The sequence below is a fragment of the Apis laboriosa genome, unplaced genomic scaffold (assembly GCF_014066325.1).
Source record: "Apis laboriosa isolate Shangri-la unplaced genomic scaffold, ASM1406632v1 scaffold202_cov151, whole genome shotgun sequence".
Taxonomy (NCBI): domain Eukaryota; kingdom Metazoa; phylum Arthropoda; class Insecta; order Hymenoptera; family Apidae; genus Apis; species Apis laboriosa.
In genome coordinates, this window is record NW_025222291.1 from 123,360 (window position 1) to 136,566 (window position 13,207).

Sequence of the window (13,207 nt, forward strand, 5' to 3'; positions counted from 1 at the left end):
ATAAACACCGACGCAACATCTAGACAACTTCAATCTGACCGCGAATAATTACATTTACCAGGCAAAGTACAGGCTGCAAGAATCCATCGAGGGCAAGGGAGTGCTTGCGGCCCACCCTAGTTAGCCGATCTCGTTTATCAATCACTCTGGTGCACCCAACTTTGGAACGCGCTCGTCGCAGTGTATCGTTGCGTGCAATCTGGGCGGTAAGACGATCGAATATCGTTCCAGATGTGCAACGCCGTGACAATAATCGTATTCGGGAAAAAATTTTCTCTCTCGCCACGATTCCACAACGACACTGTTTCCCGTCCAACGCCTCTACGTGTAATGATAACGGCTCGAAATTTACGCCTTTTGTGTATTTACGTTTCGCCGTAACCTTTTCACCGTTCAACGGCTCGGTTTGTTGATCGTCTTTCGACTCGAGCGAGAGACTCGAATAAACAATTAGAGCGAGACAGAAAATTCATTGGACGCGCAAATTTGTCTCCCCCCTCCTCCCTTCTCCTCTCCTCACTCCCTCTCTATTGAATTTATCGTTTTTATTTTTTTAATTACGATAATCGAGGGATTAATAACGGAAACCCGCCATCGCTCGGTTTTCCGTTTTTCATCGTTGATCCGAGGTCAGTTTTCCACGCGGTGCGCGAGTAATCGTCTATATTTATCGGCGAATAAAAGACACGCTAGAGAACGTGAGAAAGCTACAGACAAAGGAACACAATTGGCCGAGTAAACATTCCGTTTTACGTAAGTGCGAAACGCGTGGTTAAATCGCGTGGATTTAAAACCGGTGAAGGAAAAAAACAGTGAGATCGCGAGTAATAATTCATCTTATCATTTATTTTATCTTGTTGTAAGATAAGAGAATTATTGGAGATGATGAATTATTGGAGAGAGTTATTGTAAAAAAATATTTTTATATTAAGAGAAAGGGGGAAGAAATTGTGTTATTTTTTAAATGAAATGTACGTTTAATCGATAAGAGGATCATTTATCAGAGGAAACTTGAAATAAAATTTTGCATTATTTTTTTTTTTAAATAAAATGTCGATCGTTTAAAACTATCCAGAGATCAAATCTGTTTGGATAAACGATTCTAAAATTGGGATAATCTAAAATTGGAGGAAGAACTAAAATTCTTAATTCAATTTTCGAATATTAAAGGATTAAATACTAGATTATATTATAAGATCCTATTCTATTTCTAAGATCCTAAGATACGTTCCAGAATGCAAATATTGTTAGATATTCTAGTTTAAAAACATACTCATCTCGAGTTCTTGTGATAATCGATAATTTAAATAACCAAATTTCGAATTTTATCATCATTATCGAGAAATAATTTAATATATCTTTCGTGATTGTGAATCGATAATTGAAACTCGATAATTTTTGATTAATAATTTTTTTTTTTGAAAAATTCGGAAGTTTAGGATAAAATTCGATGATTAAAAGATCGAAGATAACCCTGCCCATTATTAGCCATGTTAAAGCACCTGTAATAGATGAACAGCTATTTTTAACCCGTTAATTCGATCGCATCAATGAGACGCTTGTCATACGTGATCTATGATTCGTTCTATTCGTGATCAATATGAGGCCGATAAACAACCAATGTTCTTTATTAGCGCCATTCGATTTGTCTTATTACCAAAGTTCCATCTAGTAGATATCGAACGACGCATGACTAATTTATTACCGATTTTCTAGACAATGGCACTGTATCGGAAAGTTTACTTTTTAAGTTTACCTTGAAATAATTCATAGTCGCAAGCGAGAAACGTGGAATTTTCTGTTTTTTCATTATTCCAAGGTTATTTGAAAATATTACCATTGTGCTCTTTTTATGAATTTTTCTTTTTTTCCTCTTTTTTTTTTTTTTTTTTTTTTTTTGCGCAGGAAAAGAACGATAATTCTCGCAAGAATGAAAAGAGCGAAAAGAATTTTTAATATTTTAAATTCTTTTTTTAAAACAAGTAAATAACGTGCTATACAATATGCATTTTCCTACAAATTATCAACCTGTTATTTCAATAATATTACCTTGTACAAAATTGTGTTAAGAAAAGTCTATTTATTTATGCAGATGCAAAACTACGCCAATTTTAATAGAAAATTATATAAAAAAAAAAAAATAGAACCCAGATGGAATTCAAAAATTTAAATAAAAATCAGATTAAAATATTATCAAGGTAGAAAACTAAAATCTGAATAGATCCTAAAATTCCTAAATTAAAATTCCACTTATTGATTAACAGAAAAATTAGCAGAGGATTCGATCGTATATCGAACACGAGCAGAAAAATAATTTTTGGCCGATAATAAAAATTCTCGAAATCGCGAAACATGCTCGATCGAATCGAGGGGTGGTTCCAAGCAAAGACGGAGCAACCTGTTACGCAAATGATTACCCGCTTATTAATAGCAATCGCGATTTGGCAACCACTGTTGCCTATCAAGACCAGCCATATACGGGTCGTATGTGTGTGTGTGGATGCACATATATGTGTGTGTGTGTATATGTGTGTATGAATGTTCGTCATTATGCGTTTAATAGATAATACCTAATGTGGAATTGTTTGCGCCGATCATGCCAGACACGATCGTTATGTTCCTCTTTCGATTCGAAAACGTGAACTCGTTTCCCTGTTTTTCAAAATTCGACTCGACGATCTCGAAGCTAACGACGGGATGATTAAACGAGGAAGGGACGATCCAATTCGTGGATATAATTATATTTTCGTCGAGGGAGTTAATTAAAGATTTCTAAAAGGGAGGATTATGAAGTTGGCAAACGATTAGGGAAACAAGGCTGGTACAGAAGTTACGTAAAGTTTGCAACGTGTTTATAATTTGAAGAGCCGCCTTGGCGGAACTCGACGAGAGAGACTGAGTTTCGAACAGGAATTAAGAGCGTATTTAACAAGCTATATAAATGAATATCCCCCTTAAGAATCGGTATTACGCTAATTATCGATAAGCTAGCCTAACAAACCGCCATCTTCCTGTTTACGTAAAAATTGAAAAATATTCTAAACCGTCCTCCCTATTTACTCTTCATATTACACTCATATATTCTAATAATTAACATGAAGAATTAACATAAAAGAAGAGGAAAACGATTGGAGAAGAAATTTTTAATTGTTAATACATTCAAAATATATTTCCTATATCTATCATTCCAATAAAAGAAAAACTATACCTCCTCAATTATCCCTTTTATCAAAAAATTGTTCTCGTTATCCTCTTATGATTCTACAAATTTACAACCCCATAACGTTATTTACGAACACGCATTATGTATTATCGATCCCATCTCGGTGAACCCCTAAAATTCAATCCTCCCCTCCCTTCCTCCCCTCCCCCGAAATGGCCAGACCGAAATTCACTTTCACCGAAAAATCATCGCCGATCTCTCTCCCTCCCTCTCTCTCTCTCTCTCTCTCTCTCTCTCTCTCTCTCGTCGATCCGATCACCATAGAAGCGATCGCCGATCGACCTCGATGCTCTCCGCCGCGCCACGCTCCGCTTGAATATGCATGCGAATTCCATCCTGTTTACAACGACTATCTGGCAACCGGTCGGCCGATCGGGAGGGGGAGGGGTGCACGGGTGACACAGATATTTTCTTAACCTCTAAAGGCACCTACGGCCGGTTCTTCGATGCAGCCAGTATGCAAACGAGCGCGCGCGCCTCTGTTCTCCACCACCACCACCACCACCACCACCACCACGGATCGCTCGTCGAAAGGAAAGGAGGGGGGGGGAGAGGGAGAAAGGAGGGGGGAAAAGGGTTTTACGCAACTAAGGCACGAATCAACTTTCAAAGAGTGAGAGTTTGTTTTAAAATCACGTTGTAAATACGCGTTGTGGGCACGCGTACCTTCGACCGCGCTTCACGGGGGGCCGCGATCGCGGGGGTCGAAAGCGTTTCCCGAGGGCGTTTTCAGAGAATATTCGAAATCGATCGGGTGAAAAACTCCCTCGGGCGAAAAATACGGAGGGGACGGCCCTCGACAAAAACGAACGAAACGGCGTAAATCTCGAGGCGAGGGATTTTTGGACGGTGGGCCTCGAACCGAGAACGAGGGACGGGGGAAAGCGTCCCGTTGGCACGGAAACTAGGGCTTCTTCTAAATTCGATATAATTAGCAACAATGTTTGCTTACCTCGTGTCGGGTTTAAAACTTGCCGAGTTTCTTCTGGGGATCCTGTTCGTTCTTCTTCTTCTTCTTTTTCTTTTTTTTTTTTAACACGATGGTTAAGGTAAGGATTCTTTCCTCGGGAAGGGAGAAACATCGCGTTCGCGCCAAGATTTTAAACAATCTTGTCTATGAAGATGCTTCGGGGGGATAATTTGATTGATGATGAGAGAGTATTAGATTTCGGCGAAGAATTCTGACTCGGGAGTTAAAGGGAGTTTTATCGAGTTTTGCGAATGGTAATAAGACACTTCTCGTTTCATATGAATAAGTAGAATGTTAGATTAGACTTATAAATTGATATCTTGAATTATATATATTCGAGACGCGAAGTTCTAATTCGCCGAATTTCGTCCAATTTCAAAAACAACCAATCGCTTGCAGCTATCGTTACGTTAAGTTTTATAAACTCGATTCTTTATTCTATTTTATTGAAACGACAGGAATTATCTTGACCGATCGATGGATCATCCCTTAAATTTCAAGACTTTGCTTCTTTGAATATATAATATGAATTGTTCGATCGAGACGTGCAACGATTTCAGGCGCGTTTACATTGTAGCTCGCTGTGTGAACTGTGTGCGCTCTGTTTCTAACATCGTCGTAGAAATTTTCGAATAAATTTGATTATTTCTTTTATAAATTTCAACGAGCTCAACGACCGGTTGCCTCGCTTGCCAAGAAGCATTAACCCGAATAGCTGTTCTTGTTGACGACTCGCAAGGAAATCGCAAGTGACGACGATCTCAGATCTCGATCTTCGATCTCGAGAAAAGAAAACCGATATTTTTCTATTTCCCTCTTCTTAGAATAATTTTAATTTTTAAAAAAAAAAACGTACACGTAGTTGCGAGGATAAGCGATAAAAAGCGGCAGAGAGAGAGAGAGAGAGAGAGAGAGAGAGAGAGAGAGAGTTCGATGACCGAGTTAAGTAGATAATGAGTAACGTTGTCGTGGAATTGAAGGGAATTATTCCGCGAGCTCAATTGCGTAACGCGGTGAGGACTATTACGCGTGATGTTGCGCAGGTCTAGGTAAACTCGAGCAGACACATATCGATCGTTTTGAAAGATTATGATCGACGAAGAGAATTATCGGTTTTTCAATATTTGAAAAGAAAACGAATAAAAATCGAACGATTGCAAAACCTTTTTTGTGTAATCGCGAATTCTGAACTTTGAATGTGAATCTGAACGACGAATAGAGATTGGAATAGGATTGATTTGATTATGCTTGTTGAGGAATTTATTCTTAGTTATGTATAAACAAGTTGATGCTCAATTTTAGATATGAGAATTTATAGCTGAACCATTTATCACGATAATTTAAGATGATCGTATTTTTCATTTCTTTTTTTTCCTTTTTTTTTTTTTTCTGATAAAATACACTACGATGTAAAGATAAAATTTTCTTGTAAAGGGAAAAAAAAAAAAAAATTTAATTTCATTGGATATATTCGATTTAACGTATTAAGTCATTTTAAACATTTTAAAATATTTATTTTGATTTTGAATATTATAGTTTTAAAATGAATTTTTATTAATCTTGATAACATGATTTATTACTCGAGCTCGCGCAAGGTGTACCAAGACATTTTTGACTGACTGTATATCTTATTTGACCTTGTTTACGAGATATGTAACGAGTTTTATGTTCTGTCATTTTGTATTTGATTATCTTGCATTTCAATATTTGCGTTGTATTGTTATTCAATACTTTTTCAGATACTTTCAGATATTACTCGAATTCGCAGAAATTCTCATTGTTCAATTTCGAATTGAATATTAATTTCTATTATTCCGAATTAATAGGAAACAACTAATAATTCTTTATTATTTGTATTTAATCTAGTGACGATATCTATTTTTTCAAAGTTTTATTTCATCATTAGAACAAGATTCGAGTCGAGGTAATTTTTATTTATTTTTAAAATAAGGAAAAATTAATATAAACTAATATTATTTAACATTGATCCACATTCTCATCTTGTTTATTTCGCATAAATAATATTAGAATAACCCGACAAATATTGTAAATACATCATAAATTCAAATCTAATTATATTCCACTACCGACATTTTCGTATTGCCAGAATATTATTTTGAAAAAACAAGAAAATAAATAAAGATACGATACCTTCTTCAAGTTCTCTCGATCGAAATCTTATTTCGAAGATAAAATAAAAATTTAAAAAAAAAAAAAAAAAGGAAATTAGCCTAATAGATGACAAAAGTATTCGTTAAAACTAGCTAAATTATCACGCTTATAGTTTCTTTCGTCCCCACAAACGAAGAATTCCTTATTCAAACTGATATACAGATAAGAATATTCTATATTTGTATGAAATAGAAGGAGACGAGAGAAATTTGTCACGTTCACCCCACGGAAATCCAATACTAAATTGCTCGAGGCCCTCGAAATATAATTGGAAACATTCACAGAATTCGTTTCAAGGGGAGGACGTGACGCCCATCTCGTTGTTTCCTGAAACTAATTCGATTTCCGTAAAACGATGTTTTCCGCGTAATCGGTCTGGAAATGACGACATACAATGAGAGAAACAAGCGATAATGTACATACTTATACATACATATGTATATATTTATATCAATTCAAAACGTTATTTCGTTCGAATAACACGTTCCATCAAATTCGATCTTACTTCGATCAAAAAAAAGAAAAAAAAAAAAAAAAAATTCGATCAAGATGATCATGATCAATATTGCAGGCTTTGATAGCGGACTCTGATCATTTATTTTTTTCTTTTTTTTTTTTTTACATCATCCGTCGATAAATTTAACGTGATGGCGGTCACGTAGTCGCTCAATTTACTCGATTGAAACATTTTTCCCTCTGCTTTTGTCGGACCGTTCCTTACTCTCTACCCAAATAATTGCATTTCGAACGAGAAACACGATGTTCGAACGCGAACCGGTGACGCAAGAGATACACCATAAAGGATAGCAACCGAAGATTGAATCGAACAATAAATCGAATTTCTTTTCTCTCTCTCTCTTTCTCGTGTGTCGCTAATCAATCGAAGGAGTGCTCGTAATTTCACAATCGATTATCTTAATCATTCGTTTCCGCGTGGCACCACCTACGTTACCCGATCCCCAGACTATTTTCATGGATAATGGGCCAATTGTAAATTATCGTGAAAATCGTAGCTTGTGCAATTCGAATAAGCGGTAAATAATAGTAAATAAATAATCAGTAAATTGGTAAAAATTGATTGATTATATTGTGATTAACCTGTTGGCCTCAAATGACAATTATCATTCGTCATGATGATTTAGTATTAGAATATGCAATGACGAGTTATAATTGTCATAGGTAAAAACAAGAAATATAGATAGAAACAGTAAAAAACTTGATCGATGATTATATTCCATAAAAAAAATGAAATATATATAAAAAATTGTTTGGATCAAAGAGAATCATATGTTGATTAAACATCCTAGCTCTAATCTTGTAATAAATCGTTATACTATGTATAGCTTGGATAAATTTAACCTCACAATTATTCCATTTAATTCTAATTACTTATAATGTACTTAAACGTATCTACTATAAATATCATTAATATTAATGTATAGCTAATAAATACAACACACATGATATCAATGAGATTAATAAATTAATAAAAGAACACCTGTACTTTATCAAAGCTGATGCAAAGACAAAATAGATACAATGGTAAAAAAGTAAATAGAGAAAGTGCTTAACTTATATTTATATGCAAGTATTCTTTTATTTTAGATAGATATAAATTTATTACATGATGCATTTTAATTTTGTATCATGTAAAGAAATAAAAATGAAATTTTGTATGATATATTAATTAATAGAATTAAATGAATTAAAAATAAGCTCTTCTCTATTTATATATTCACCATTATAACTATAGATAATCAGTTTTTTTCTTTTAATTAATAAATGAATTGTGCAAACAATTCAATGAGCCTTCTATCTTATCCTATACCTCTATCCTATACTTCTATCCTATACATCTTAAATAAGATAAAATATGATTTTTTAACTAATTACTTGATGGAAAACAAAATGAAAACTGTCCATCTAGGAGTGAATAGAAATATTACTATCAAATTAGTAACTAAACTAACTAATTGATCAATTAATTATAAATTTGAAATGAAAATAAGTTATATTTCTAAAAAAATTGAATTAAATAATTGATTATATATCTTAATTCTAATTCTATCTTAACCTAAAAAACTCTTAAATAAATATTAAAATATTTCAAAGAAAAGAATTTTGATATTTTAATTTTTTAAATAAATTCTTAAATAACCGGAAAGAAAAATATAAACGTTATGCTATTATGCCAAAGTAAAAACTCTGTTAATGTAATAATTCTCCATTTTTTATGAGATGCAGTATTTTCGTTTCAAATGTCCGTGAAATAATCCATGAAACAAATTCAGGAACATGCGCGCGCAGGTTGAGAGACGCGGGAATTGCTTTCGAAAATGTTTACCAGCACTAACAACAGGCTCGTAAGCCACGTGCTTCTGCCTCGAAACGTTCTTAATGGTTTCGTGTGTATCTTTTTCATGGGGATTATATAAGTCTCTTTGCGAGAATATAATCTATCCATGAACACCTCATTCGCGATTCCAAGCACGTAGCTCTTTAATTCTGCCTCGAATGTCTAAGTCACCGTGAAATCTTATATCTAATAGTTGACACTGACTTCTCTTAAACACGATATTATTCGTTATACGTGTCGAAAAACTCTTTCGAGACAAGATTAATCGGAGATTCGATAGTATCGCGACAAAATTTCTCGAATATGCTCGAGCAATTACAGAGAAATTGATCATATATATATATTATATGAAAAATATTCACTTACCAAAACGATAACGTGATTAATGTGTGATAGATGAACAGGAATTCGTTGATAGCACTCACCTTTTCATCAAGATTGTTCAAATCTGGCAACTGAAACAAAACGATAGATACGAGTTAGTTCTATAAATCGTCACTATTTTGTAATGGCTATCTCGGACAAGGGTTAACGTTTCATTATTCGATTTGAAATTATATAACCATAATCAAGAGTCATAAGATAAATGAATGTGCGAAAAGTTACCTCGGTAAGTAATATGAATATTGTGAATTCACATAATTAATAACACTAACAAATTATAAACTAATTTCAATCACATCACGTGCACAATAACGAACAACAACACGCATGACCGTGAACTGGAGAAAGGATTCAAATCGCGAGAGGACGTATCGTCGCGCCATCTGGCGACATATTTGGTACTAACGTTTAGGTGAAAAATGGAGGAAGGGAAACTAGTCAACTACGTCAATGCCTACTTTATCCACACATGAGTTTGACCAGTCGGCAGATGCCGCCCACGGTATATCATTTTTTTTTTCTTTACTTGCTTGCAAATTGAAGGAAATTGAAGCCAATTTATAGCAATCAGCTGTCGTGTTTGAATATATTCTCCCGGAGACTGCAGATAGCGTGCTAGTATTAATTTAACGCTTGATGCGTCAACTCGTCTAATTAACCTTCATTATTCTCGATACGTGTTCCGAGGCGGGCGAAATAACGTGAAAGCGAGGAGAAGAAATTTCTTCTCGCGCGAAATTTAAATAAACTATATTACAAGATAGATAAAAAAAAGATACTATGCAAATTTTAATAAAATTGAAACGAATAAAATGTCCTCTCTTTGAAATTCATGAATTTCCTTCATCACGTAGAAACGGTAACAACTTTATGACTTATTTTCCAATTTTAAAATAAATTATCGCGATATCCCTGGAAGTCAAACGTGACCACGTAGACTCGAATATATTATAAGATTGTTTCCCGAGATGAGATTCTATTTAAACGTGAAGAAACACAAGTTAAACATGGCTATTACATTCTTTCAAGTGTTATATTCTTTTATATTCTTTCAGATTTTTGATTCACCTTGATCCAGATTATCTATAGCAGTACCGTGATTCACTTCGATATAGAAATGCTATATAATATATTTAATAACCTTGTCTGATGTTGAAACATGATAATTCCCTTCGAGAACTAACGAGAGACATTACGTAAATGAAACTGGAACGTCTTTGGATTATACATCGGGTTTGTCTCTGCGGTCTCTCTTTGAATATATGAGAATTTTTAGCTCTATTAACTGTATCTCAATCTCCTTCTTGTCCCGAGAAATAAAAATTTATAAAAAAAAAAATTGAGCGTATTAAAATGATATATTAACCAATTCTATCGTAATTTTTAATAAATTTTTAAATGATTGAGTAAAAAATAACTCGAGGGAAATAATAATACGAATCTGAACGTGAAAAATTTAAAAGGAAACATAGTATAATAAAATGAAGGTTACATTAAATTTTAAATAAGAAACATCGGAGCATCGTTTCCGAGAATAATTCAATAATTGTTTCAAAAGTTATACCAAAGCAAATACATTTTCAAAACGATGTTATAACAAAATCACGTCGAAACAAAAAAAAAAAATATCGAATGTACAATTCGCCTTGAAACCGTCGGTTTAGTCGTTCAAGTTTTAAGAAATAAGAATGCATATCAGTGAAATCTGTTCAAACATTTACACTAAAATCAATGCGTTATTTACTCGCCTTTGTCTGCTACTACTTTCAATATGTACCGAGAAAATAGCATGTTGCTTACAATAGTTTATCGAGCTATACTCGGCATTGATACTCATCAAGCGATAGAGTCGAGTTTCATGAAATCAAGGTCGATAATGACCTTGGAATGTCCTTGATATCTTTCTTTTTTTCTTTTTAACATTCGTTTATTCGTTTATTCTGCAACCAATATTGAAATATATATATATATGTTGAATTATTCACATTTTTCGCGATATAAAATTCAATTTCCTCTCGAGAATCTAATTAAAAAGCATCGATACACTCTGTCAACCAAAAATTTGCTATCAGATTCATCAAATTATCCGTTAATTTCGTTCGTTGGATTAAAATTTACTGTTACAGAGTCAATAGCCGTATATTTGCAAATTAAATTTTCCCGTGTTTCGTCGAAATTTGAAACGAGATCCGGTAAAATTTATAGTGGCTTCTCTTCTCTTTCCATTCTTCGAAGTATTTTCAAGAGGTATTCATTTTAGATTCGTGGAGATATCGAGAAAAAAAAAAAGAGATATCGTGAAAAAAAGGGAGGAAGCAAATATACGAGATATCGAAAAACAATGACCTCTCGTTCCCGATCCGACAAACGAAGTTCGTTTACCTTGATAACGCGTTTGTTATCACCAGAAATGTTTTTAAAACCATTATTCGAGGTTATTTCACTCGAAAAGAAAATCTCAACGTTGAACGTGCCGCGTAAATTGGCTTTGGTACACTTCAATTTTATTGCGAGCCAATCGAAATCGATCGATATCGGTGTAGGATTAAATAACGATAAGAACGATGTCCAGTCTTGTTTAAAAAATTGCGTAACGTAAACATAAATGGACGATTCAAAATTTACAATTTGCTAAAATAAAATTAGAAATTAAATCGTCACGAGGATGTTTTAATTCGATGCGTTGTTATAATTTCATTAAAAAAATTCATGCAATGAATTTGTAATTATATATGAAATATCAAAGCTTAGAATGTTTCTAGGCCAGTGATTTTCCATCTTTTTTTATTTTACGGCACATAAGAATTAAGTTGGTAAAATTTTTGAACGTATATATTTCTCTTTATCATTCTTGTTTCAAAGAAGAAGATACAAAATGCATCGAATAATATTTAATTATACGAGTGAAAAGAATTTTATTCCACTTTCTTTTTGAAAAATTTTTAAAATCCTATCTATATATCTCCTATCTATATAATAAAAAGAATAATATTTAAAATTATTTGAAACATTAATTATCTATTACTTTCTATAATTTACATGTAGAAATCTGGATTTAAAAAATCACTGCCCTATATTTATATATACAAAGAACGTATAACGTATAAAATATAAATTAAAAAACATTGAAAGGTTCCATTAGAAATACCGACACAAACAGACACGTATAATGACGATAGAACGGTCAAAGGTAAAAATATATACGAATCATCGTCGTACAACATGTTCGGTATTTTATTAGAAATATAAACAAATAATATTTTACATTGATCGATTGGAATCGTTTAATAGAGCCTTAATTACCTATCCTCGTATATATATCCTCTTTCCAAATATATCTCATTTACACACGTAAGATCAATCATCGGTATATGTTTAGAAATCTTTTCTCTATTTCTCTCACGCATTCTGTTCCATCCTCTCTTTTCCTCTTCCTATTTTAGGCTAGCAAAATTCCGCACGCGTACCAACCAGATGATTTATCGAAGACACTATGCAGGATACCAGAATTCGAAACTCGCCACGTAAATTTGTCGCGAATAACAGGCATTCCGCGATTCTCGATTAATCGAGAACACCCATCCAAACTGAATCTTCAAACTTTCAAATTTCAGCTTCGTCGAAGTTATATCTTCTATCTTTGTTTATTAAAATACAAATAATTAATATTGTCATCTTTGATAAAGATTCACGAGCATAGTGAACAATATGAGAAGTCGAGCGTTTATTCGAACGTCACCGTTAATTTTCCTCCTCCGCATTTTCTTCGTTCAACGAGTAACGGAGTGTAACACTATCGGCATCCCTCGAAAGTTCGCTCGATTTCTCAATTCGCCACCGATCCCACGCGGTGAAACTTTTCCATTTGCTGACTTCTTTGCCCAAGAAAACTTCCCAACTTTCCACCGACGGCTTTCGTGCCGTGAAAAAATATGTAACTGGTCGAGAGAATTGAACGGAGACACAGGAATCGTGCCGGAAACCGGTCAAATGTAAAACTGTGTATGTAGATGAGAATGGTTTCGAAGGGGGTCAAAATTATTATCGCGGATTATGCGTGGAATGGAACGAAAAAAATGATCATTTTTTTTTTTTTTTTTTT

The 13,207-nt window shown here is 33.7% G+C and overlaps 1 protein-coding gene across 2 annotated transcripts in view; it reads right to left on the minus strand.

The window, feature by feature from the left end:
* The window catches only part of LOC122712530 (sestrin-1), a 163,932-nt gene that overhangs the window by 107,249 nt on the left and 43,476 nt on the right, over positions 1 to 13,207 (minus strand). For both annotated transcript variants that reach the window (XM_043932256.1, XM_043932255.1), the window contains one exon: positions 9,147 to 9,176. In XM_043932256.1, the coding sequence (XP_043788191.1) occupies positions 9,147 to 9,176 (30 nt within the window). The remainder of the gene's footprint in view (positions 1 to 9,146; positions 9,177 to 13,207) is intronic.